This window comes from Simochromis diagramma, unplaced genomic scaffold (assembly GCF_900408965.1).
Source record: "Simochromis diagramma unplaced genomic scaffold, fSimDia1.1 OVJJ01000302.1, whole genome shotgun sequence".
In the NCBI taxonomy this organism is placed as follows: domain Eukaryota; kingdom Metazoa; phylum Chordata; class Actinopteri; order Cichliformes; family Cichlidae; genus Simochromis; species Simochromis diagramma.
In genome coordinates, this window is record NW_024386792.1 from 13,506,869 (window position 1) to 13,534,502 (window position 27,634).

Below are 27,634 nucleotides of genomic sequence, written 5' to 3' on the forward strand. Positions count from 1 at the left end.
ACTTCACACACAGCAAACAACAGGATAAAGAGCAAAAAAAAAGAATTTTAAGGAGTATATTACTATGATTTTATTAGGCCCTGGGATAGGTTAATGATTGGCAAAAACATTGATTTTCCAGCATTTTATTTTTTCTACAATGTATAATCTAGGTTCTATTAAAAAAGTAACTTCCCACCAACAAAATATTATATAGTATTACTTTTTCCACTTTAAATGACAGAGTCTTTTAAAACTACTTCAGCTTGAAACATGTTAAGTTGAACTGATTAATTTTTGTTACCTGCAAACACCATCTGAAATGAGCATCCCTAAATAGGCTGTAGTTCCTCTGTGTCCATATACACCACTGAGTGTTTCCCATGGCCACAACTTACAATCAGCAGCAGTGCATAGCTGGTGGCATGGTGTGCAGGTCCCAGGTTCAAACTCAGACTGTTGCAGTCTTTGTGGGAGGCAAACATTTGAAGAATATCAAAATATGGAGATGGACAAAATGCAATACAATACATTTACTGTTATTGAATTAGAAAGCCACACCCTGCATTATAAACTAAGACAAAAGACTTAAAGGTGGACCTCTCTCTCTCACACATACGATTATCCAACAACATTTATTTCAGTAGCAAAGCAGCCTTGCAGAAAAAAGAAAAGGCAAAATTTTGCTGCTTGCTTTGAATGGGAAAAAGCAGTACCACCTGGTGGGCAACTATAAAAATAAAAAAACTGAAGGAGAGTACTCCAAAATAAAACCTTAACATAAAGGAATGAATTAGTCAATGTCAAAAATAAATGTAGGATCAAAAATTGTATTTCAATGACTTTCAATGGGGCAAAATGTGGCAGTTTTGCATACCTTAGACATTTTTCAAGCTAATTTAAGGACCTGAGATAACAATTCTAAAATTGAAAAACATTCAGTTGCATTTACACTGATTTTGAATACTGAAAAACAACAACAACAAAAAAAAACAGAGTCATGTTAAAAGGTGTAACATAAATAAAATCCATCCCAGTCTTTATTTATCCATGCACAGAAGTAGTTGTTCAAAAATGCAATGACAAGGTAATTTAACAATATGACAAATAAATAAACTTATAAGAAATATGTAGAGAACCTCCAGCACACATAACTCCAAGAAGATAGAGATAAAGAGGTCACAATTCTGTATGAACACATGTAAAGTTACCCAGTGGTTATGCCTTGACCTATGGCCGCCGTTTCTTCTAACAGGAATTAAATTTCCTTGTTAAGCCCATCTCTAGTTTGCTAAATAATGTAACGTTTATAACAAATCTGTATGACTATTTGGTAACATTAAAGACTCTGAAAAGCACACTAACTTGTTAATCTATTAATACAATACTCAAAGTATCTATTAATAAGGGGTATGCAGAATACAGCTGACAACTGCATCACCATACATTACGTTAGGAGTTGTGATAGCTTCCTCACTAACCAAAATAAATACATTCATGACAATAAATACTGAAATACTAAAAAAACATAAGTGGTGAGTATAAGAGGCCGAGCTGTGATTTCCTGTAAAACCCAGAAGAAGAAAAGTATTCAGTTGTAGTTTGGAGCCAGACTGGAAGTGACCAATTTCCAATCAGCCAATATTGGAGTGATTTTTCAGAAATAGAGGGGCTCTTGTTCGCTTCAGCCTGTCTCAACTGTAAAAATCTTACATAGTCATCAAGAAATCATGTGAAACTCTGATTGCGATCACCTGCTCATACAACCACAGTTTCATAATCATTTTAACCTCTATGCAAGACTGCCGTTTTCAAAAGTGCAACTATTCTCCAATAAAACAGAGACACAAATATTATCAAAAGGGTACTAAAAAATTGAAAGCACGACAATATTTAAAATTCACCAAACAACCACCATTAGCATTCAGACAGTTCATTTTGTTAGTAACTGCATCACACTGACTACCTCTGGTATCGTAATAAAATTACTGTATTTGTGCTACATCAGCAGACCATCTTCAACTCTCTGAAATCCAACAACGTTTATCAAATATTGAAACTCTGCCTGAAAGCTTTAATATTTTGCTTTCTTTTGACCACAGCAGAACACTGAAAGCCAAATCGTTCAAGTAGTCTTATAGCGATCAGCCTACAGAGCTATAGAGCTCCCCATTTATCAACAGGTGGAAAATCATTCACCTCCCCCACTTCTGTGAATGGCTGGTCTCCCAGCGTGAATCCCAATTTATATCTCATCCGGACCTTTTCCTGCAAGACATAAAAGCAGAACATTTCAGTTAAGGATCACACTGAGCCATTAACCATTATTTTCTCATATTGATTGACAAGGAAGACAGTAAAAGACGTTTCACTGTGCTTTACTGAATGAACAGCTCAACTGAGTAAGCGCTCTGTCAATAAATAAATGCTTAAATGCATGGACACCAGAAAAGCTCAAGGCTGAGCTTTACCTTGAGAGGATTGGCAAGCAGCATGATCTGAGTGATGGCAGCAGGGGGAAGTATTGGGTTAAAAGAGGCCAGCTCTGTCCCCGAGGGTGGCTGCAGTTTTACTTTCATCGTCTGGAGAATTGGCAGAAGAGACATCCACATACATCAAACACAAGCTGCATCCCACCCAAATTCAATATTTATTCAAATCTAATCTCATGATGGAGGAACAGTGTTACGTATGCACGTCATGTTTTACCCTGGGCACAGCAGCCTGCAGAACAATGTTCTTCACCGGCTGAGTGGCTGTGTTAAGCATGGACGCCACCATCACCAGCACATCCGGCCTGCCTGGTGGAAAGTCGGTGGCGAAATGCAGCAGAACGCGAACACCATTTTTATCATAAGCTGTCACTGGGCACACTTTACCTAAAAGTGTAGGTAGCGCAAAGAAAAAGAATAAACTGAGATTACTTCATAAACTGATAAGCCAGTACACACGACCCTCAACACAGTCATTTGAGTCAGCTAGAAGAGATTTCTGCTTTCATGCACATCGTTCCTTTCGTGCATGCTGCGATGCTTAATTTCCGACCACAGTGAGAACATAAAACTAACAGTATTAGTAAGTTTTTCACTGTCAATTTGTTATTCACTTTTTCACTGTCACCAGTAATGACCATATGTTCATTTTCTCCCATCTAACAATTATGTTTTGACAAAAAAACACCTGGAGGTCAGTGAACCATCTGCAGTACGCAGGCACGAATGAGTTCCCAAAATCTCTCAGGTGATTATTCTCTCTACAGGATTTTCTATCGAAGTAGATAGATGGTCAAATAGCAGCCAAGATTTCAAATTACTGGTTGGCAAAACAAAAATGTCCTAATAAAACCAAAATACATCTTCACATTTTGAGAACATAAAGCTTTTTTTGAACAACTTTTACACTGGTCCTTTTCAGTGAAAATCTACTTCAGAAATATACATTTCCAATAGGTTTTAAGCAATTAAAATAGTGTTAAGTGCTTAATAGAGTAAACACCATTTTTCCATCACTGAAAACCTTCAGAAAGACATCAGATGATCTGGTTTGACCTCAAATTAATCTTGTCAAGGACCCTGAGCAAACACTCCAATGGGCTACAAAAACCTTCACTTAAGAGATAAACATATAGTTAGTAAAGACCACTTAGTGAACTCACTTGGCTTAATGGTATCAAGAGGGACAAATACATTGGCCAGGGACACCTCTTGTCCTCTACCTGGACTTGACTGGCTCAGGGGTAGAACAGGGGACAGAGAGCGCAACAGAGGGCTGTCATCTGCCTGACTCTTGATAGACAGAGGAGCAGACCATGCATGTATTCCTTCTGATATAATTTGGGTGGATGTGGCTTCAAGACTGAAAGACAAAGAGCAAAGAAAATGTTTGGAAAAAAACCACATTTTTTTGTAATTTTGCCTCAGTACACCACCACAGTGGCTTTTAACATTCCACAATCAAAATGTGATGTAAGTGCAGACTGATAAATTGGATTCGGTGAGTTTAACAAAAGTACTACAACTTATACAACACCCCCTATTTTCAGAGACTCAACTGTAATTGGACAAGTGACTAACAAGTAGTTTCTTGGCCAGATTAAGTCTGTCTCCTCATTTTTTCAATGCAAATTAAACACAAAAGCTCTGAAGCGCCGAACTTGTTGCTATTGACTGGCAATCTCAATCTGAGTCCCAAAGAGAGTTTGATGCAAGTGAGGGAGGACATCCTCAACAAATGAACAACCTGACAAGATATAAAATGAATAAAATAAAAATTACTGGCATTCACTAAAACAATTGAAAGACCACAGAAGACAAATGAAAATAACTTTACAACATCTAACCAGCACACTGGTATGTGGTTAGAAGGTGGTCCTGGGAGTTTCGCATTTGCATGCTCTTCCAGTGTCTGCGTGGGTTTTCTCTGGGTACTCCAGCTTCCCCTCTTCTTTCTCTTTTTAAGTGCCCTTTCTCACTGTCCCTCCTCCCTTCTGTTTTTCTTTTCCTTCATCTCTCTCTCTCCCTTTCCTATCCCTCAGCCATGTCTGTCCCGTCTGTAACAACTGAAAATAAAATAAAAAAAATTATAAAAAAAAAAAAAAAAAAAAAAAAAAAAGGATGTTAGTTTGTCCAATTATCTTTGAGTCTCTGAAAATGGGGGGGGACGGGGGGGGGGGGGGTACGACTATGTATAAAAATTTGTGAAAATCCTAAACAGTTACGGCCATGCTTTTATTAAATCTCTTAAATTAAAAGCTGAAAGTTGGCACTTCAGTAATTTAAAATACATTGCAACAGTTTGCAGAAACTGTGTCAGTGTCTAAGTATTAGACTACTTATGGACCCATATGTATAAAACAACATGTAGTAAATGTTCAGCACACCAGTTGTACTGTAGAGAGAAATTATGAGATCATAAATATTTATCCTCTACTTGGGAAATCCTTTTGTTACATCAGTTGAAGTAATGACTATCATTATTTGGCACATGTGTATAGCATGTGGTATGAAAGGCTTTCTCTGCCTTATTGTAGCTGTGGAACTGAACTAGCCTGTCAGAGAACAAAAAACACACAACACTGTTCCTATAACACTTCTGCTTGAAACACTTCTGGAAATGCTAGGGTAAATAATCAATAGTGGAATCCAAAATCATTTGACTTCACGGCAGCACAAACACATTTGAACCATTAGCAGATGATTAAATACCATCTTTAAGACGGAGCTAACCATTTCCACATCTTTTGGGACTGTAAAGTTATTCGCCAGTATTGGTCTCTAATCCATGATCATTTACAAAATGTTTTTTCATGTGTTTTTCCTTCAACTTTTGAGACCATATTTTTGTGCAATGCACCAGTGGATAAACTGAATTCCAATGACAGAAGACTCCTGTATATCCTTCTGGCCGCAAGTAAAAAGCCTCTTACGAGAAGATGGCTTAAGCCTGAACCACCAACGATAGAAGACTGGATACATTCTGTACAAGAGATCTATACGATGGAAAAAGTGTCATTTTCTCTTAAACTTCAGAGGGATACATTCTACGGAATATGGTCTAAATGGACAGACTATGTTATGCATATGAGGTGTGATTTTGTGTATGATGTTACAACCCTGAGTACTACGTAAACCTACCTGCCCTGCTGCCTCCTAACCCTAGTTTTGTTTTGTTTTTCCCCTTTTTTCTTCTTCCTTTCTTTTCTCTTCTTTATTTTTCAATTATAAGTTAAAATGCGACAGCAAAGAAAGTGTAAAAAGGCAAACTACTGTTATGTTCAACAGCTGTCCCAATAAAAGAGATAATAATAAATACCATCTTTAAAATTGATTAAGAGACACAGTCTTAATGGAATGAACAGTTTGCACCATATACTGGGTTTCTTTATAAAAAAAAATAAAAATAAAAATGTGTGAAAGTGTACAGATGGAGTGACCCAGTCTACAGAATTTTACACAACAGCACATGTATTACTCACCTATTATTGTTGCCCAGATCCAGCAAAGTGAGATCTTGCAGGATCTGACCTGGAGAAAGCGATGGAGAGTGGAAGCCCAAAGTCGAAGTTGAAATTAGTTGAGGGGTGATATTGGCGGCTGAGGGAGCAGATGAGGTCAAGCTGAATGACTGAGGAGGAGCAGCTGGAGCCACGGTGGTCAATATAGAACTGAAGGGTTGTGGGGATATGACTGATGTTGTTGAAAGGGATGTTGTTGAAATGGGTGTTGTTGAAAGGGATGTTGTAGAAGCCAGAGGTGTAGAAAAGACAGGGCCAGTGAAGTTTAAGGAAGAAGCTGGTGTATAAGTCTTGGAAGGATTAGCTGGGGCTCCTGTTGTAGAGAGGGCATCCAGAAAGAGAGAAGGCGTAGAAAACACAGGAACTGTGGGTAAAGTGTCAAAAAGATCCAAATCTTGACTGGAATCCTGGAAATCAAGGGAATAAAAACACTTCTAACCAACAAGACAATACTTAAAATGACTTTAAATTAATTCACTTAAATACCTGTGTAGATGGCAACGGATTGCTTGGGTTTCCATGTGTTGATTTATTAAGCTCAGTAATAGGTTCATTGAGGCCTGTAAATAAAAACAATTGTGACAGAATTTGCATCAAAATCTATAAATTCTGATACAATTGTTAAACGGGACCCATTATTTTGATATTTAACTCCAAATTTTCATTGTTGGACCACAGTAGCGCTGCATAACATACAGTTTAGCTTTGTTAAATTTGTACAGGCTCACGGTACAGGCCAAAGTTTATACACTACCTGAAACAAAATAGTTTCCAACTCACTTATCAACCAACTTCCATGAGTGTTTAGAGTAGTCTGATGCCTGAGTTTTTGGCTCATGTATCAGCACTGTGAAAATACAACTATAGAAGAAGGTACTTTTGGCTGCTCCTTTGTTTCCTAAGGGGTCACACGCTTGTGTTGGATTTGATGCAACCTTCCCATTTATCCAGGCTTGGGACCTGCACTAGAAGTACACTAGCTTGGGACCCTAGTCTCAAATCATGAGTCTTAAGATAAATGTGTTAACCACTATACTATGGATGCACTATAGCAACAATACACAGTAATACAAAAAAAGAAAAAAGAAAGAAAAGCGTAATAGGTCCTCTTTAACATTCAGTTCCAAAATTAAAAAATAAATCATTGTGATTAATCCACATCATGCTGAATGTTACCTAAAGACAGCAGCTCTTCATCCAGCAGTGACAGTGCTGTGGAGGGTACGTTAACACACTGGGACGGTGGGTCAGTGGCAGCTGATCCACACAACAGGTCAGCAGGAAATGACTGCTCAGATGCTGGAGGTTGCTGCTCAGATGCAGAGGAGCTCTGGATGTCCAGACCCACCAGATCAATCAAAATCTCTGATTGATTTGTGCTTCCAGTGCCTATCAGATACAGTATGTAAATGCACTCAAAGCAGTAGTACTGTCAGTCTTCACCAATAAAACTTCCCCTAAAAATAATACTGACACCAAACCTTGCTTGTAAACGGTACACGCCATTCCAATACGCACAAAGGCCATTCACTTAAAAGTGTTATTCCTTTCTCAGGTTAGACTGGATATCCACTCTTAAGATTATCCTTATGTGTACTTTACACATTATAACATATTTTAAAAAACCTGGTAGACGGGATTCTCAGCAAAGTCCTGCATCAAACGCAATAAGCTTTCAGTGTGGCTACGCTAGTGCTGACTGTGCATTAATCAGTTTTGACAGGCACAACACTAAAGTCAATACCACATACACCCCACTGAGAACATGTCACAAACAACCATGCCAAATGGTAGAATAGTTAGGAACTGTCCTCTCTGATTAGAATGACCTACACTTCAAATTTACCTGCACTGACTGACGTTTGTGTTTGGCGTCCTCCAGTCTCTCCATTCATGGTTTGTCCTTCCACAATCTTCTTATATAAATTAATAACCTGAGAGAGGTCATCATTGGCCTGCAAGATGTCTCCTAACATGTGAATTTCAAAATAAATTAGACCAGGGTGAGATTTAATATAACCTTGAGAAGACAAGTGAAGACACTGACAATTTACAAACTGTGAGCAGAATGATTCTGAGTCACCTGGGTCTGATGGGTGAATCAGACCCAAGAAAACTGAGCAAGACATTTCAGCAGAATAAACAAATCAAATATTTTATTACCCAAACTACTGTCATTATCCTCGGTCTCAGTAGCAAGCTGAACTACCGTTTGCCTGAGTTTGTCACAATCACCATACAGCTCCTGGAAAACAATGAAAAATAAATCATTATTTAAAAAGGGACTAAACTAAAAAAAAAAAAAACAATAATAATAAAAATAAATAAGTTTAGAATTTCAAATTAATTCAGAAATTATTCATTATTCTAGTACGGTCTAATTAAAAAGCCCAGAATTACCTCAAACTGCTTAAGGGTTTTATGGGAAACATTTGGAATTTTCTATTAGTATGTCCAGAAAGGTCAACTAATGATAGACAGATCAATCTTTTCAAAAAGGTCATTTGAATCTTAGCCAGTAAATAACGAACCCTAATAAGCTCCCTGTCTGCGTCTGTGGAGTCTTCTGGGTTGAAATGTGCAAGCATCTCATTAAGTAGTTTGACGCTGTTGTTCACCGCCTCCAGTGTGCTTTTTTGCTTTGTTGCTTTCTGTGTTCTCACCTCATCCTGAAAAAGAAAAACTACATTTGTTAGTATTTGTTGATCAGACTCTTTATTCCTGATGTAAGGAGGTAAAATGTCTCCAAAAGAGAGCAGCCAGAGGTCCGACTTCATTCATACTCAAATATTACAACAAAAACATTTCATCTGACATTGACACACCTCCTTGACCATGTTCTTGATGAGCCTGTTAGCCTCTTGCAGATCTTCTGGCTTTTTGCTCTTCAGCAGTTCTGATAATCTCTGCAGAGAGATAGGAGAACTATTAGATCAACTGCTGTGAACCCAAAGTAAACACCCACACACCTACCTGTAAACCCAATATATTTGTAGCAACCAATGAGCTAGTTAAGCAGCATCATAAATGTACAAAGTTGGTCTTTATTTCTGTGAAATGCCACAATGGAAATCATGATGCAAGAGTGAGAAAGGATTTCGAAACCCCCCCAAAGAGACAGCCATGAGAGATTCTCTTCGTTTGATCTTTTGGAGTGTTTCGATTTTAAGTATGTAGTGAGAAAATCCAATAATCAAAGTTTCCTATTCAAGCATGAAAACGGCATAGAGGTACTGGCAAGAACAGACTGAAAAGCCATCAGCTGGAATCTGTTAGCTGAGCTGCTGAAGACAAACGGCCAGTATTTCAGGGCTTCAGTTGGGATATCGACCAAAGCTTGTGAAGTTAATGTCATCAGATAGTAAGTGAAGCATAACAGGCCTTGGGAAAAGAAGCTAGCTCACAGCTGTCACAAAGCAAAGATTATTCAAAATCTGTTCTGAAAGCATTAGACTTTTTTCACTGAACTTTATCCATATCTCTGAAGTGTTTTTAAACGGTTTCTCTGACTGCCCAAGGCTACGCTAACTGTGTTCTGCCTGTAGCTTTGTATTTAAGTGCATATATCAGAATGGTTCTCATGTAACTCTGGCAATTTATGGCCACAGATAATCTCAACTCACGGTTATGCCATACATATTTAATAGTGTTAATTACTGCATTATTCAACGACTCATTTCTTTGACCATTGATCTTCACATCGCACTTTTATTTTGACTAGAAGCTGGAATCAGGAAGTTCTAATTGACAACCAGTGCTTAATTGCCCAATCCATTGGAATCATTAGCCTGTGAGTTTAATCATTTTACCAGTGCTTGCTGTTTTTGCTGTTAATTGCAAAAGAAATGTTAAGTTCAGAACTGCTGCATTTTTGCACACCTGAGTCGCATACAGGTCTTTCTCAGTATAGTTTCTGCAGTGTGGCCATAATACGAAGACTAAGTGGTACTGAAAACCTGCGTAGGCATACTTATTTTCAGCACAGAAAGAAAAGAATATGAATCAATAGGTCAACTGAACTACAAACAAGACCTATAACAACATTAGGATCAGCACAATCTTGTCATTCTTCATCCCTTAAAGTTTCGGGGGTGCATAATGCATAATTGAGATGCTACTGCGTTGACAAAATGCACCAACATAAATCCAGACATATAAACATCTCTCAGTGTGCAACAAAAGGTGTTTGCAGGGCCACATTTTTTCCATGATGACTCATATAGCCACTGACTCCTAAGCTACCAAATGAGCTCCATCCTGAAATGCACTATTGTACTATTATCTTCTTGAGGTATAAGTGATATACCATCTTAAATAATGCCGAATAACCTATAATTAAAAACCTACATCCGTAACAGAGACGGGAGAAGTGAAAACAAGAATTAATTGCAGTTAATGAGAAGCGGCATTCACACAATATCCTAAAATAGTTTCTCTTACTTTGCTCTTCTTCTCATCCTCAAACACAGGATTCTTGGGTCGTGGAGAAGGTGATGGTATTAATGTGGCATCAAGAGGAATTTCTGGGTCAGCTAAAACAATACCTAAAAATAAAAACAGGTAGCTTTGAACTTTGGTAAAGACAGCTTCAGGACTTCATAGCACAATGCACGCTGTGATTTTTGGATTTTACTGTGATCACTTCATAATGTTTAAATTTCACTCAGTATATTTAATCATTTTTGAAGCTGTGTATGTCTCACCCTGTAATTTCAGCATCTGATATGCTTCAGCAATCTTTGTTTCATCTGGCAGAGACACTGTCCAACTATACAGCATCTCTATCACTTTTTTCTTCACTTGTTCTGACACTTTATCTCCCAGGTACTAAAAAAAGATGTAGACGAACTGCTTAATAAAGGAAAACAACAACTCAAAGTATGATGCTGTCTGCAAATGTAAAACATTTGGTACTTACTTTGGGTGAAACCACCTTAATTAATTCATTCAAAAACTTAAATTTCCCAACTTCGTTGTGAAACCTTCGCCCACAATTCTTCATACAAGCTTCAAGAACCTGCAAAAACAAAAACAAGCTCAAAGAATAGTCTTTAAAAACAAAACAAAAAGCAAACAAGTATCTTTACTAATATCAGAATGAAAAACACAGTGAAATAAATCCACCACACACCGTTAATGCTTGCATTGCTTCCCATTCCTGTGGTGATTGAATCTTGTATGCCAACAGTCTGACAGATATCTGTGGACTGAAAATATGCCAGAAAGGCAATTCAAACAATGCAATGCAAACTCAATAATGTAAGAAATACAAAGGCTTGTGTGTTTACCACAAGGAGGGGACACACGATTTGATTATGAGTGCAGGGAGAGGCTGGGGTTATTAAATGTACGTGGCCGTACCCTTCTAGCTCCTTATTGATTTGATCACAGAAACTCATAATATACTCCCAGTCTTCCTGCCGGTTTGAAGGGTTAGTGGCTTTGTCTGAAACAAAAAAATATAAAATCTCATGAACATACAACTCTGACAGCTTCTTTGGTTCACCTAAATCCAAGGACAGCCACTGAAGACTACAGATTTGTTTACTACCAAGAATCCAATCAGCCCTCCAGCATCGAGCTCCCTCCATTCCCAGACCACCTTACGAACAATTAGTTGTTCAAAATATTCAGCTTAATGTGAATTCACTCTTACTAAACCGCAAGACACTTTACTGATCCTGTTTATGTTTGTCGTAAAGGTGTTTCAGGAAGCAAACGTATAAGTGCATTGTGGAGACCCAGTTTAATACAAAACACTCATATCTTTCTAGGCATACCAACTATAACCACCGGAAACGAATAATAATAATAATTCAAAAAGGGTTAATATTTGTCGTGTATCAACCATCAGTTGACAGCAGCTGACCGTGCTAACCTCTTGTGACAACACAGATGAATTAGCATGGTAAATTCCAAATGCAGTTGTGTCATACGAGTGCAACTAATATTTAGCACAACCAAGTTAACGTAGAGCATACGCGACTACTTCTGTCAGGAATAAATAGCGGGGGGAAAGAGTTTAAATATATACTTACTAAGCCAAGACTCCAATGACTCGCCATAGTCCGCCATATTTGTACAAACAACGCGTGACTTCTGCTGCCTTCACGTGCTTCCAGATGAATGGGACACTGCGCTCCCTGCTTCAAACTGTATGTATTTGTAAAATCTACATTTCTACCCTACCATCATGTGATGACTTGAAAACATTTTTTTAGACAGTATAATATTTTAATCGCAGCTTTTTGTGTATTTGTGCGTTTATATGTCTTTTTTTTCACAAAAAGCATGCAGCTGAGATCAGAAATTTATGAATGTCGTAACTTTGATTTTCAATTCATTCTTTTGAACTACGCTGATCCATCCTATCCAATCTTAAAAAACACCAAATCACCAAAACACAACACAATAAATCAACAACAATAATGATAATACTACTACTAATAATAATGATAACAGTAATGAACACACCACTCTCATTCTGAGTTAAAAGCCAGGGGAAAAAAATTGAGTTCTAAGTTGTGTTTTAAAAACAGGTAATGAGACAGCACTCCCAATATGGGCATGGAGATCATGGCACAAGTTGATAACAATGAGCTAAATTTTGGTTTCATCTGATCACAGCACCTCTTTCTCTGAATCATTTAGATTTTCATGGGAAGAAATGTTAAGACAGGGCTGCACATGTGCCTACTTGAGCAGGGGGAGCTTGCGGGTCATGCAAGATATCAATCTATTACAGCATAGTGTGTTTCCAGCAGTGTTCTAGCTGCTTGTGGTCTGAACTGCCTTGTGATTATACAGAGCTCCACCTGTGTAGTTTTGGGCCAATCCACAATTCTCATGATGCTCCTCACATCATGAGGTAAGGTCTTGTATGGCGCTCCAGATTGAGGGCAACAGATTTTCATTTGATATTTCTTCCATTTCCTAATAATCGCACCAACAGCTCTCGCCTCTTGCTGATGGTCGTGTAGTCCATTCCAACCCTGTGCAGGTCTACAGTCTTGCCCCTGAGGTCCTTTGACACTCCTTTGTTCTCTTCCATGGTGATGAAAAGGTTGAAATGGAACAAACTGATGCTGTGGACTGGTGTTCTTTATACACATAATGAGTTGAGATCATGAGTATCTGTAATTGATTGATCTGATTGGCTCTGTGTCCACGTGGTACACAGATTACAATCAATCTGTGAGAGCCAGAATTTGGATGAGGTGTGGGGATCAAATATTTATTTCACGTTAAATGGTGCCATGTTAGTGAGGACAATGCTTCTGTGGGTTGAGTGAAATATGGGGGTTTCACCCATGAAAAACTTGCCACATTTTCTGTCTGTCAGACAGCTTATTCTGCTGCTGACTCCTTTTTGAGCTTCTGGTGACCCAGGTGCTGACAGTCAGGTGCAAATAGCATTTCTGGGATTAACTTGAGTGTGTTGTTCGTGCCGGAGTGACCGACACAACCACCGGTTGAAGAATGGGATACCATCCCACAGCAGTGTGTGACCAGCTGGTGAGCACAGGAGAAGGTGCCACAATGTGTTGTTGTGGCTGTGTATGGTTCTTACACATGCTACTGAGGTACCAGTTTGTTAAATGATGAAATTGTTAAATTTTCCAATATGTCTTGTTTCTTCAGATTTCAACCATCCAATCCAATAAACAACAAACAAGCAGAAAAGATCTGTCAAGCCATGTAATACTATATATTACTGTGAAAATTAAATACACAGATGCGCATTAATCTGTAAGGGACTTCAGTTGCAAGTCAGTAGCCAGTCAAAGCCGTGGGAAGCTCAAAACAGCCATCAAAGGATTGAGAATAATACAAGCATCAGTTTTCAACACTGGTGTCGGGTGTCGTCACATGATTAAGAAAGATGGAGGTCATTGCTTAGTCACTTAGGTAAGAAAATATTTGACTTTAAAAAGATTCTGCATAGCCTTTCTCTGGGCTATAATGTGACCATATGAAACCACATAGCTGCAGTCAAAAACTAGTGGTTGTCATGGTAAAAATAAATGAAAACACTCTGTAGAAAATTTACCAAGATAATACACAAGATTGAAAATGGTTTGATAGCTTCTTGACTTCTTGTGCCTTCATCAAAAAAAAAATCTTCTTGACTCACACGCACACAGATATACATTGTAATGTCTACTGCAGGTGGTTGAAAAATTAAAGTTACTGAATGGATCTGCTTCCTGTGTTTTGCTGTGATATATATTTTGCTGTGGGGGGCTGCTGCAGTTGGCAACTCAACTATGAAAATTTGAATCTTGCGCTGTGGTCTTTTTTTTATCAACCCATATGAACGCAATACTACACAGTCCATCATCAGAACACCAAATAAGGAGTAACCTTTGGAAGAATGGTATTCAAGCCCTCCAGCAGAGTTTCAGAGAAATGGAGAATCAATGCCAGTGAACTGTGTAGCTGCTCTAACAGCATGTGGTAGCCCATCACCTTACCATCATAAAGAACTTGATGTTATTTCAGTTTGTCATCTGTCTCTATATGTGTATTTACTGTGAAGAATGCACACCTTTGCTTTGAACGTAGTGAAAGGTAGCCCCAAATAAAGGATTTCTTAATAAATGGCCACATAGGATGTCATAAACTAGACCTTAATATGAATCTTTAGTGAGTGAAAGATAAAAAGAGTGCAGAAGAAACAGAAATATGAATAATTACAATAACCACAGAAAAAGAAGTTTGTTGGATCAGTCGAAACACAAAAATCCTAAAATTTTCTGAAAATACAAACAATGATATGGTTCATTTATTATCACTTAAATACAGCAGGTAACGTCTCAACTTCCCAAGTAGTCAAAATCAAGTGTGGCAGAATTAAATATAGTGATGTATGTTTCATCAAGTTGCATCATAAGTCACAGTAAGACCCAGTGAGGTCAGAGCTCAAATGAAACACCTCTTTAAAAAAATATTCTCTCATCACACACCGAAATTAGACAAAATATTAAAAGATTCACGGTCAGCCTGTCAGACTGACACAGAACGTTATTTTTTAAGAAGTCTCGTTGGCAAGCCAGGTGAGTCGGAGAAAACGGCACTGTCATGAGACTGCAATCTGTGCAGCAGGTTAAACATTTTGAGAGAGGAATTGGTTCATAATAATCATGTGATTTTTATGCCTGCAAAGTTCAACACTGAATTTTCTGTGTAGCACAGTGCTGATTTGGGTGATTACATAAGATTCCAAGACAAGAATATTGATTGAGCATGCAATCAGACATGATGGAAAGTTCTGATTAAAGAGGGCGACGGCTGTAAAACTTGCTCTGCGACACTGAATCAAGGCTGTAGGGTCTAGACACATTATAGCTGGATAAATCATTTTGTAAATTCACAGTATTTGCATTGCTTGTTTTCTCCAATATAATGCTTTTTTTTATTGATTGTGAACTGTTGTACTTAAAAGCTCAGACTTCTGACTCACCCTAATGCTCATTTTCAGACATGGTTTGCTCCTCTTGGCTCTGTATGATGTCCATCATATGGTCATCTTAGCTCTGGCTGGAACACAGAAGCCCCAACCACCTGCTGTTCAAACCTTGTGTTTACATGGGGATGCCAATGAGAAAAGACCTAACTTAATGAGAGGGAAGGGAGCTAAACGGCATGTTTCAGGCAGAGGAGCTGCACCAAGGCCAAGTATGAGATAAATATGCATTATTTTGAAATGGGAATCATGCAAAGCTACTCTATTAAATTTTTTTAGAAAAACAAAACAAAACATGGAGCGTTTGTGCAAAAAAGCATATAATACTGTTTGTATCATAGTATCACAGTTTTCTCCTTGCATACAAAATCTTGAATAATCAGGTCTTAAAGACCTCATTAAGTATCTTATTATCCTAACAGAGCACTTCATAGTTCTCTTCTTAATAATAGTTTCATTTATCATACGGGTCAAAAGCAGAGAAAAACACAATTAAACCCCAAACTAACCACAAATGAACTGCTGCACATACATAATTTGATGCTATTTGTGTGCACAGTACACTTTGATAGCATATAAATAATTAGTAGTTTAGATTTTTCCTGCCATGTTAACTGCTTGTGTTGACCTGTATGTCTGACAACAGATTAAAAAAATAAAGTCAAGCCAGTTTAATTAACCCCTGGAGAGATATTACAGAGTTTATTGACTGGAGCTGAACTGAATTAATTAAGTAACTCATATAAGTGTCATCTATGACCTGGGCTCAGGGGAATTTGAAGACCCCGCTTCCCGCTAAGTTCAAACAAGACCATTTATAATGTGTTTAACAAGAGATTTGCACATAGCTAAATTTAAATGGGATTTTATTTTTACATAAATTAATGGTTGTGATCTAAGTGCACAAGCTAAGTGGCAAATTAAAATTAATTAATATGGCCTGTTAAAATTCAGGATTCATCTATTGCGTTTTGGTCAGTTTGCATTGTTATGGGTTATGGGTATGGAGCCTAGGTTTCTTGACTTGCATGTCAAGAAACTAACAGCATGTAGCCCAGGAGGGATGCTGATTGGGTGGAAAACAGGAAGTGGCTACAGTGGACTCTTTTATATATATATATATATATAAATATTTTTGTGTCTTAAAACTGGCTAAGAAACCACCAACCGGACAAACAGGACTGTTGCTTGTAGCACTGCCCCATACGCCCCCTGGTGACAGTAAACAGCGATAACATTTAGACTGCGGTCTGTAAAAGCTATGCAGAGGTCTCATGCATACCAGTTCCCTTCACTGTGAAATTTTCTGATTTAATTTATGTGTCACAAAATTGTTCTGAAAGGCTTTGCTAACAACACCAAACTAGGTTAGGCTGCCATGGTTATGTATTCAGACTCATTCTAAACTCTGGGACCCTGCTTATGCAGTTCAACAACCCGACCATGTTCAAAAAGTCTTTTTGCTTTTGCCATCAGAAGTTCACAACAGTGTGACTACCTGACAGAAAATGACAATGAATCCACATTTATGCACAGACTTTGCCTTTTAAAGGCATGTGGTCCTAAACTTTTGATCTGAAACAGCCTGTTTCAGTTTAAGCGTTGTTTTCAATAAATTGCATGCTCAAAAAATGTTTTCTCTCACTCCCATTTCTTCTTGTTGCATGTTGAAGTTCTACTTGGAACCTTGTTTAGATTCAATCATGTAAAATATGATTTTATGCCATTAAACTTTTAATCGGGACTGTATCTTTCTCTGTTTACACATCAACACACGAAACAAAAATAGCATCTATAGTGCATTTACAAAAGGGCTGCCAATTAAGTTAAATGGATCTCTAATTTGCGAGTCATAAGCCAATTTCCGCACATCCACATCAGGAGAAAAAAAAAAGAAAAGAATGAAAATTAAGTACGCAGTGTGACTACACAAATAATTTCCTGTTGCTGATTTTCTTTCACGTCTTGTTCATTTAGTCACAGTTTCCCGTAGAATTACGCAGGGGTTAAAGTGGGATTTGGCAGGTGGAGGAACTCTAAGAACAGGTGTAAAGGTGCAGCAAAAGGAAAACAATTACCTGCACTGCTACTCTGATATTCACTGCTCGATGTGGACTTAGCTAACTGAATTTTGAAAGATGACAGATCTTTCACAAGCTACACTACAAACTGAGAATAAAAGACAACATTAACCACAAACACCACAGGCTATCCTGTGCACAGTGCTTTACTGTAAACTACAATTTCCAGCTGTTAAATCCTTATCTTTGAAAATAATCTCCCTCCTCCTTCTCCTGTCCTGTCTTTCTTACATCTTTCACCATCTCTCTGTTGCATGTTAATGTTTTTTTCCCCGCTCCCTGGGAAATTAAGTGAGTCTACCTTTAGCCATCAGACACATTTTGGGACACATTTTGAAATTACCTGTCTTTTTAAAATAAAATAAAAAATACTCCTTTTATACTTGCACCATGAATGCATCACAGACATAAAAAGGTAAGAAGGATCTGTTATTATTAAGCAAGTATCCATGCTATCAGCAGAAGCAAGGCCAGGCTGCAGCACAAGAAAAATAAACTCATTTGCCAGTAATACGCAATTATCTCCCAATCAGATTTAATTGCTCATTAATTGAAGACGTCAGAATCTGTCCAGCTTTAACCTATGTCACACTGATCAGGGTTCTTTGTTCTTTTATAGCTACATTTGAATTCAGGTGCTGAAATCTAAACCAGAGAGACGCTGAGTGTGTGGACCTGAGGGCAAGGCTGACACTTGTGGAGCCTACTAATGCAACAGTCTAGACACGTATAGTTGGTGTTAACATAATAATTAAAAAATGGGCAAATCTACACGTTTGATACCCTCAGGTTAAACTTAATTCTTTCCTCTTGACAATGTAAAATTTAGCATTTTTAAATTAGCCACAAATGTGCTTTGCATATTGAAAAGACAGGATTTTACAGCTGCATTTGTAAAAAACAAAAAACAAGCCAGATGGTTCTGGCTGGTAATTTGATTTTCTGAAACTGACAGATGGTGTGTCTCTTATTAGATTTCCAACCTTGCAAGTTACCCAAAAATTCCCAAAAACCCTCATTAGTGTGCAGGGGTTATCTTTACACAATTTGTGCAAATAAAGATTAAATTTGAAGAAGTGCAAAGTTGCACAGGCACGTCCATCCTTCACACTTTTATGCAGTCTTGAAATGCAGAAAACTACAGTACCTGACTGGGTTGTGCTATACTCTGATGAGTTCATTTGCCATATCTGAAGAAAGGGCTGTACATCTTTAAAAAGGCACATTCAGTAAAAGTTAATAGAACAGGATGCTTTGAATTCTTGCTTGATTCAAGTGTCACCCAGTATAAAAAAGGACACTTCTGTATGGCATGTGGAACATTTTCATGAAATCAAACCTCAGCCTGTAAGATAAAAAATTTCCATAGAAAGTAAATGTGCACAGCAGTAATTACAAATGCCTTCACAGCTGATAAATGTAAGAGCATGCACCTTTGATTGTCATTTATCTGCTATGTCTCTACAGAGACCCAGTGAATAAATTCTAGTACCAATAAAGACAAGTGTACAGATGGAGGAAGTTGAGAGAATGCTGCTTAAGAACTGCCAGCGCCAATTTTCCTTCCTGAAGCATGCAGTATAAGAGACGACAGATGTGGGTTGGCTTTTTTAGGTAGTGCTTTGAGTTAAATATTGTTAAATTACAATGATCTCAATGACTGTGCCAAAATGCTGACACTGAGCCATTTTACCATGCTTTAGTTAAACATGTTAGCATGCAGACGTTTGCAAAAAAAAAAAACAAGCAATGAAAAACAAAACACTGCAGAGACTTTTGGAAGCTGTGCAGATAGTTATCCTAAGGAGAAAAAAAAAAGAAGAAACACAACATAGCTAAATTTATAATTGATCAATATCTAGTGATTGTGAATGTCAGTGTTTACAGGTAAAAAAAAATATTTTATTTGCTGGTGCTACCTTAAGAAACTTAAAGCAGGCATGAAACACTGCATGTATTTAGACTAATTTACACCATGGAACCCTACTCTTTAAAAACTGTCACAGGTTTAACTCCCTTTGCCAGATTTAAGTGTTAAACACTTAAATTGTGCCAGTTTTTAGAGCATGTGTAGTGCTACGTTGTGTGAGTACAGAACAGGAAGTCACTGGGTTGGTTGCTGCTAATGGATTTGCAGTAGTTTCTGTTAGCTAACTAGTGACATAACCAAGAACAGAGTGTATATATATATATATATATATATATATATATATATATATATATTAGGGGTGCAACGATATTCGTATCGATATTGAACCGTTCGATACAGTGCTTTCGGTTCGGTACGCATATGTATCGAACAATACAACATTTGTAATTTATTTTATCAACTTTCCTTCTGACGATGCTGTCTGTGTTGAGCGCTCAGTGAATCTGCGTTCGACTACTCCGCCTAGGCTGCACTGTCGAGCGCAGATCCACTGAGCGCTCAACACAGACAGCATCGTCAGAAGGAAGAGCGCAGGGCAAGCTAGCAAGACAGAAGTTAAGCTCTCCTTGCAACATGGACCTCCTCAACCCTCATTCAGATCTGGCGTTTGGAATTATTTTGGTTTTCATGTGACGTATGACCCTGAAGGTAAGCGAGTCATGGACTAAAGTAAAACAGTATGTTGGATGTGCCATGCAATGCTCAATTACATGGGTGGGAACTAGTGTGTTAGCGCAGTTAGCTCGTTAACGCGTTGGCCGTCTAGCCCCATGCACGGGGCGATCGGCGGTAGCTCGTTAACGGAGATTTGCCGTGTTGTGGCGTTAAGGTCATTTCAACGAGATTAACCTGAAAGCACTAGTGGGAACACAACGAATATGACTGCACATTTACGCCGACATCATCCTAGTGCAAAGACAAAAACAACAAGCATGCTACTAACTTTAGCCGAGTCATTTAGACAGCTGTTAGCACATGATTCTCCTTATCTTGCTGAGAATATAGCCCAGAAGAAGCGGATAGTATAGCTTTTATTTTGGAAAGAGACATTTCTCTGTAATAAACTCTCTTTTCCAAAGATGAGTGATTCCTCAATCAGATACAGGGCTCGCAAAATCGCTAGCCCGACGTCCTGGGGCTAGCGATTTTTTTCAGTCGGGCTACCAAAATCTATCTCTTCCCTGCCCGTCGGGCTATTGTAGGAAGGAAAAATATATGTCAATGCTTTTGCATTCTTTCAGAAATGTAGCTGGGTAATTATGTCATTGGCATCGGTGAGCCACTGTCAATATGTGACATATTGAAATCACGTTTGAATTTGCGCTTGTTTTTTTGCTTTCACTTTGCAATCGTGCGAACTGTGTATAGAGAGCGACAGCACTGATCTGTGAGTGATGATAATTTGTGCACCAATTCCTCTGACATCGTCTTATTAATCGTTAGCTTACTATGCAAACATGACAAGTGAAATCTCCCGCAGCAAGCTTAAACATGTGAGAGGTTGATCGCGCAGAGAATCGCTGAGCTTATGTGAGTGCGTGTGTAAAAGCAGCAGGATTTATATTTTAGTTCTGCTGAGCCAAATAAGACAGGTCAGGGTGAAGAAGTGACAGCCAAAGAAAAGCTTACCGCAAAACGGAGAAGTTATGACAAATCAGACTATAAGGCAAAAAGAAAGTGCGGCTTTATGGTTTCATGGACAAAATAATTTCTGTGGCTGCAATATGACGAGCTAAATAACCAGGGCTGCACATAAGTGGTCCGCAGGTGCGCATTCGCTGTCAAAATAAAAAACACACACAAGGGTTAGGGTTAAATTTAAAAACTGTACTTTTGAGTTAAAATATATATTTATAATTTTAATAAATGACAAATTAAAAAGGCATGAACATTTTTTTTGTATCGAAAAAATATCGAACCGTGACACCAAAGTATCGAACCGAACCGAACCGTGAATTTTGTGTATCGTTGCACCCCTTATATATATATATGTATATATATATATACATACAGGGTGGGCAATTTATATGGATACACCGTAGTTGGTGATATTAAAGTCCTGTTTGTGGCACATTAGTATATGTGAGGGGACAAACTCCTCAAGATGGGTGGTGATCTTGGTGGCCATTTAGAAGTCGGCCATCTTGGATACAACTTTTGTTTTTTCAATAGGAAGAGGGCCATGTGACACATCAAACTTATTGGTAATGTCACAAGAAAAACAATGGTGTGCTTGGTTTCAACGTAACTTTATTCCTTCATGAGTTATTTACTCACTATCCCCTCTGTTTGATTTTTCCTCATTAATTCTGTCTCCAGACAGCTGACAAGAGCTGGCTAAACAAGAACAACAACAGCTTATAAGCTAACATTATGCCAGCAAATGTTAGGTTTGTGTGTTCTAAAAATCAGACTTTCCTCTGATACACAGTTTAATCACATTTACACATGAGAGCCTTTTCACTAAAGGTCGGAGTCCAACAAAGTCACATCCACATCAAAGAAAGCTTCACCAACACTGGCTAACAGCAGCTAACACTGCTTAATAACAGTGGCTAACAGCAGCAAAAATGGCAAAAAGTACCAACAGAAAATCCTCAAAACATGACCTCAATTTTTACATTCAAAGGTCAGAAATAAGATTTTCTGATTCATTGACCCGTATCGGACTTCTTTTACAAAGTTTTACAATCTCTTCCAGGTTCGCTAATAGAGGTTTCATTTAGTCAGTTATGAAGGATATTTTTTTAAGGAAATATTTAGAAGTAACACGAACATGTGTAGAATCAGGTCATTTACATAAGCCAGACTAATTACTTATAAGCAAGATAAACAAGATAAGGAAAAACATAAAGCAGAGATGTGTTTCTGTTAGAGGAATTAACTTGTGGAATAGTTATGACAGTGATTTAAAAAGGTGTAGTTCATTTTCCTTATTAAAAAACATGTTTAAAAATAGAGCATTAGAAGAATATATAAATCAAGAATGAAAAGAGCAATAATAATAATACTGAAAAGTTTTTTTTGTTTTTGTTTTGTTTTGTTTGTTTTGGGGTTTTCTTGCTTTGCTTTGTTTTATTCTTTGCTTCGAGCCCTGTGTACAGGAGCTGCATGCTAAAAGATCTTTTGTTAAAAGGGTTGGCGTTGAACAGTACATATCCACGCTGAGCGGTGAAAAATGAGTTTAGGAGCCACACACTGTTAAAAGAAATTGCTTTTACAAGATATTTCACTTGTGGACTATAGAGGAAGAGCTTCAATACCATATATAATGAAAAGGTCACCACCTTAAGTATTTGCCACAAAGATAAATGACTTCAACAAAATAACTCTGTTATGACTACAGATATGAGCAGATTTTAATTAATCATCAATTAATAATTATATCAAGTAAAAAATATGTACCTTTGCTGCTTGAAGATTTCCGATATACCCAACATTGTTACATTTTTACATTGAAGGTAAAAAACGAGTCCTTAACGTCTAGAAAAATTATTTGAGTTAGACTTTAATTCAGCAAATGTACGGTGGGAGTACATTAGTCATTCACTTCACTCAAGGTTAACACTCATCACTTCTTTATACAGCTTGTGGAGTGAAGCACTTGAGGAAGTATTGTATAGATTTTTTGTGTTAAGCCACATGCAATGATATAAAAGTTTAATTATTTTAACAATTTCATCTGCCAGTCTTCTGCTGCCATAATGCTCAAGGCAAAATGCAAACTACCTCAAACTTGCTTGGGTTGCATCAGTCCATTGTACTTATTGATTTTGCTATGCATAGTTCGTCCCTGATCTTACACCGCTGAGTTTCTTTCAGAGTTATACCTCTTTCATGGTATTTTTTATGGTATCATGCCATAATTATTCAGTATTGTGTCTGCCAGAAGTTTCTGAAAGGCTTATTACTCATTGAAAGTATCCTGACAGGATTTATAATCACATTCACAAGGTGAAACTTAAGTTTGAGTAACAGCTCTTTTAAAATTACAATGAAAAACCGTTTCAACCTTTTCGGAACGAAAGCACACCTTTTTTTTCTGTCACATTGTTAAATTATTATTAAGTTATTCAGGCAGGACTGAGGTTGATTAAATAACACAATACTCATTTGAAAACTTTGCTCTGTAAATTGCCACTGGCATTGTAGCCATGGCCAGAGGCTAAAGTGGGAAGTAAAGCAGGGGGAAATCACTCGTATTTAAATAAATTACATATTACTTTGTACTTTGAACTCCATTAGATTTGTTTTCTTTGTCTTCAGGCAGTGGTCAGGTCAGGCTGTACTATTTAAGAAGGTGTTAAATGAGATATGAGCCCACTTTTCTAATCCTAGCCAGTAGATAACTAGAGTAAAGCCACCCAAACTAAAGACCATCCTCAAGTTAAATCCAAATGGATGGCACCATTAATGTCACAACTTCCCTGGACAGGCCAGTATCCCCATTACTGTACATTACTACCACAATACTGAAAACTACCCAGCAGATCCCTTGTGCTCTAAATAACATTGAACTCTGCCTTCCATCACGACATGGAGCATGTCATGTAGATATCCAGTCTCTACATTACACATAAGCTTTACTTTTCCAGTTTATGAAATGCAACTTGCTGTACAATCCATTACCTTTAAAAAAAATCTGTCATTTTCATCTCCCCTTTTTCACTTCCTCAACTTTCTCCATCACACATGCACCCACTGCACTGCGAGCAGGCAGATTGTGTTTGTTGATATTTGCTGAGCTGTTTGAAATGTTGCGTTCGAAATTGCCTGACACTTTAGAAAAAAGAATTCTGTTTATGCTCACTCACCTTCTGTACTTACATAGCTACATGCTCGAGAGAGGTATGGCAAGTGAATGCTCCACTGACATCAGCAAGGGTGAATGCACAGCATGAATAAATAAAGAAAATTAATTAAAGGTGCCAGGAAGCTGTTTTGAATTGTTCTGACCCCTTTAACCTGTAATCCTTTATTAAGGAAGAAATGATCAGTGGAAGTGCTGAGTGATGTATGAAACCTAATTGGAAAAAAGTACTTCTCTTTGAGGTTTAATATACATTTCACTATTGAAGTGAGAATGAGAGAGCAAGACAGAGAGACATGTGCTCATCAAATAATATCATCAAGTGAATATGGTGATGAAAATGAAAATGAGCTGATGCAGTTCTTCACAGATTGTTAGGATGCCTGGGTCATCGACCCAGGGTTTTTGAGTTTATGATATTATTTATACTGTCTAGTTTTTGGTTTCTTTGAGTTCTGTCTTATGGCTTAGGTCTCTGTCTTCTTTAGTTGCTCTGTCTCCCCTATCACCTGCATCCCCTTGTCTAGTTCGCGTCTATGTGTATCTTTAGTTCCTATATCCCCGTGTTCAGTCAGTGTTTTGTGTCTGCCCTGTTCCCACGTCTCTGTTCCCTTTGTAGTGCCTGCATGTGAGTCTGTGTCTTTGTTCAGTCTGTGTTATGCGTTTCCTGTTTTACTTTGAAGGTCTGTGTCTTATCTCAATGTGTTCAGTTTACGCTTCTTTGGTCTCGTCAGTTCTGATTTGTCCCAGCTGTGTTTCCCTCCTGTTACCCATTCCCTGATTGCTCCTTCTGTGTATTTAAGCCCTGTGTTTCTCTGTGTCCGTGTCGCGATCTACCGTTTATTTTGCTGTGTGTTTTGTCAATCCGCCGGTGTTAGTTTATTTTTTGACCTTTTTCCCCAGTTATGTTATGTTTGAGTTCAGCATTAAAGCTGTTTTGGTTTAAGTTCTGTCTCTGGAGTCTGCACCTTGGGTCCTATTCCTGTCTGCACACAGCCACACCTAACAGAAGATCGCGACCAGAACATGGACCCCGCAGACTCTTTTTCCTCGGAGTACAACACTGAGATGGAGCGGATGGTGAGCCTGCTTGACCGCATCGCCCAGTCCCCTGATTTAAGGACCATGGCAGTGGGGCTGAGTGCGGTGGAGGCCATCATTCGCTTTAACCCCCGGCTTAGCCGGTTTGCTAAGGACACTAAGTTGGACGACACCATTACTGCCTGGAGAAAGCAAGTCAAGGCTGGTGAGCTTGCTCTCTCTCTCTCTACATCTTCCCCACCGTTACTCCAGGACAACACGCACTCTTCTTCTGTCTCAACATTGCCACGGACTTCCTCTCCCTCCCCGCACCAGCTGGGTTCTCGTTCACCTGCCTTTTTCCTGGCAGCTATGTGGTCAGAGGATGAGGAGGAGGTCTCTTTTTCTCCACCGGTTCCTGTTTCCTCATCCCGACGGAAACGGCGTTCTGGCCGCCGCCACAACAGGACTGTTGAGCATTCTGACTCTGGACACTCTGCCATCACTCCCACTTCATCTGTTCTGCAAACTGGTTCTGCTGGAGGGTCCGAGGGGCCCGTTCAGTCACCTGTCTCCGCTGGAGGGTCCGAGGTGCCCGTTCAGCCACCTGTCTCCGCTGGAGGATCCGAGGGGCCCGTTCAGCCACCTGTCTCCGCTGGAGGGTCCGAGGAACCGCTTCAGCCACCTGTCTCCGCTGGAGGGTCCGAGGAACCGCTTCAGCCACCTGTCTCCGCTGGAGGGTCCGAGGAACCGCTTCAGCCACCTGTCTCCGCTGGAGGGTCCGAGGAATCGCTTCAGCCGTCTCTTCCTGCTGGAGGATCCGAGGGGCCAGTTCAGCCTCCTGTCTCTGCTGGAGGGTCCGAGGGGCCCGTTCAGCCACCTGTCTCCGCTGGAGGGTCCGAGGGGCCCGTTCAGCCACCTGTCTCCGCTGGAGGGTCCGAGGAACCGCTTCAGCCACCTGTCTCCGCTGGAGGGTCCGAGGAACCGCTTCAGCCACCTGTCTCCGCTGGAGGGTCCGAGGAATCGCTTCAGCCGTCTCTTCCTGCTGGAGGATCCGAGGGGCCCGTTCAGCCTCCTGTCTCTGCTGGAGGGTCCGAGGGGCCCGTTCAGCCCACCTGTCTCTGCTGGAGGGTCCGAGGGGCCCGTTCAGCCACCTGTCTCCGCTGGAGGGTCCGAGGGGCCCGTTCAGCCACCTGTCTCCGCTGGAGGGTCCGAGGAACCGCTTCAGCCACCTGTCTCCGCTGGAGGGTCCGAGGAACCGCTTCAGCCACCTGTCTCCGCTGGAGGGTCCGAGGAATCGCTTCAGCCGTCTCTTCCTGCTGGAGGATCCGAGGGGCCCGTTCAGCCTCCTGTCTCTGCTGGAGGGTCCGAGGGGCCCGTTCAGCCACCTGTCTCTGCTGGAGGGTCCGAGGGGCCCGTTCAGCCACCTGTCTCCGCTGGAGGGTCCGAGGAACCGCTTCAGCCGTCTCTTCCTGCTGGAGGATCCGAGGGGCCCGTTCAGCCACCTGTCTCCGCTGGAGGGTCCGAGGAATCGCTTCAGCCGTCTCTTCCTGCTGGAGGATCCGAGGGGCCCGTTCAGCCACCTGTCTCCGCTGGAGGGTCCGAGGAACCGCTTCAGCCACCTGTCTCCGCTGGAGGGTCCGAGGAACCGCTTCAGCCGTCTCTTCCTGCTGGGGGATCCGAGGGGCCCGTTCAGCCACCTGTCTCCGCTGGGGGATCCGAGGGGCCAGTTCAGCCTCCTGTCTCTGCTGGAGGGTCCGAGGGGCCCGTTCAGCCACCTGTCTCTGCTGGAGGGTCCGAGGGGCCCGTTCAGCCACCTGTCTCCGCTGGAGGGTCCGAGGAACCGCTTCAGCCGTCTCTTCCTGCTGGAGGATCCGAGGGGCCCGTTCAGCCACCTGTCTCCGCTGGAGGGTCCGAGGAACCGCTTCAGCCACCTGTCTCCGCTGGAGGGTCCGAGGAATCGCTTCAGCCGTCTCTTCCTGCTGGAGGATCCGAGGGGCCCGTTCAGCCACCTGTCTCCGCTGGAGGGTCCGAGGAACCGCTTCAGCCGTCTCTTCCTGCTGGGGGATCCGAGGGGCCCGTTCAGCCACCTGTCTCCGCTGGGGGATCCGAGGGGCCCGTTCAGCCACCTGTCTCCGCTGGAGGGTCCGAGGGGCCAGTTCAGCCTCCTGTCTCTGCTGGAGGGTCCGAGGGGCCCGTTCAGCCACCTGTCTCCGCTGGAGGGTCCGAGGGGCCCGTTCAGCCACCTGTCTCCGCTGGAGGGTCCGAGGGGCCCGTTCAGCCGCCTGTCTCCGCTGGAGGGTCCGAGGGATCGCTTCAGCCGTCTCTTCCTGCT

At 40.2% G+C, this 27,634-nt stretch overlaps 1 protein-coding gene and 1 long non-coding RNA gene across 5 annotated transcripts; one reads left to right on the forward strand and one right to left on the reverse strand.

Moving 5' to 3' along the window:
• Positions 1-337: 337 nt before the first annotated feature.
• Positions 338-12,144, reverse strand: LOC120729166 (ADP-ribosylation factor-binding protein GGA3-like). Of its 4 annotated transcripts, none has more exons than XM_040024673.1 (18): positions 12,031-12,144; positions 11,354-11,438; positions 11,124-11,199; positions 10,911-11,009; positions 10,696-10,819; positions 10,433-10,536; positions 8,818-8,898; positions 8,524-8,661; positions 8,156-8,237; positions 7,839-7,961; positions 7,169-7,381; positions 6,479-6,552; positions 6,224-6,399; positions 5,954-6,193; positions 3,635-3,834; positions 2,689-2,858; positions 2,451-2,561; positions 338-2,247 (listed from the first exon to the last, which is right to left on the reverse strand). In XM_040024673.1, exons 1-18 carry the CDS (start codon positions 12,065-12,067, stop codon positions 2,137-2,139), a joined length of 2,244 nt encoding a protein of 747 aa, XP_039880607.1. In that variant the 5' UTR covers positions 12,068-12,144; the 3' UTR covers positions 338-2,136. The 4 variants fall into 4 exon arrangements, with proteins under 4 accessions (XP_039880607.1, XP_039880606.1, XP_039880605.1 ...); XM_040024672.1 differs by having other exon boundaries at positions 5,954-6,184; positions 6,215-6,399; XM_040024671.1 differs by having other exon boundaries at positions 5,954-6,399.
• LOC120729169 lies at positions 11,578-24,197 on the forward strand. The gene is made up of 3 exons (XR_005694859.1): positions 11,578-11,688; positions 21,860-21,863; positions 24,186-24,197. It is a non-coding gene; the product is annotated as an uncharacterized LOC120729169 (long non-coding RNA).
• Positions 24,198-27,634: the final 3,437 nt, after the last annotated feature.

Coding starts and splice junctions, on each gene's coding strand:
- LOC120729166 (XM_040024671.1), bottom strand. CDS start 12,067: ATGGCGGACTATGGCGAGTCATTGGAGTCTTGGCTTA. Junction 11,439..12,030: donor GTCATTGGAGTCTTGGCTTA/GTAAGTATATAT, acceptor TTTTTGTTTCAG/ACAAAGCCACTAACCCTTCA. Junction 6,553..7,168: donor TGAAGAGCTGCTGTCTTTAG/GTAACATTCAGC, acceptor TTTTATTTACAG/GCCTCAATGAACCTATTACT.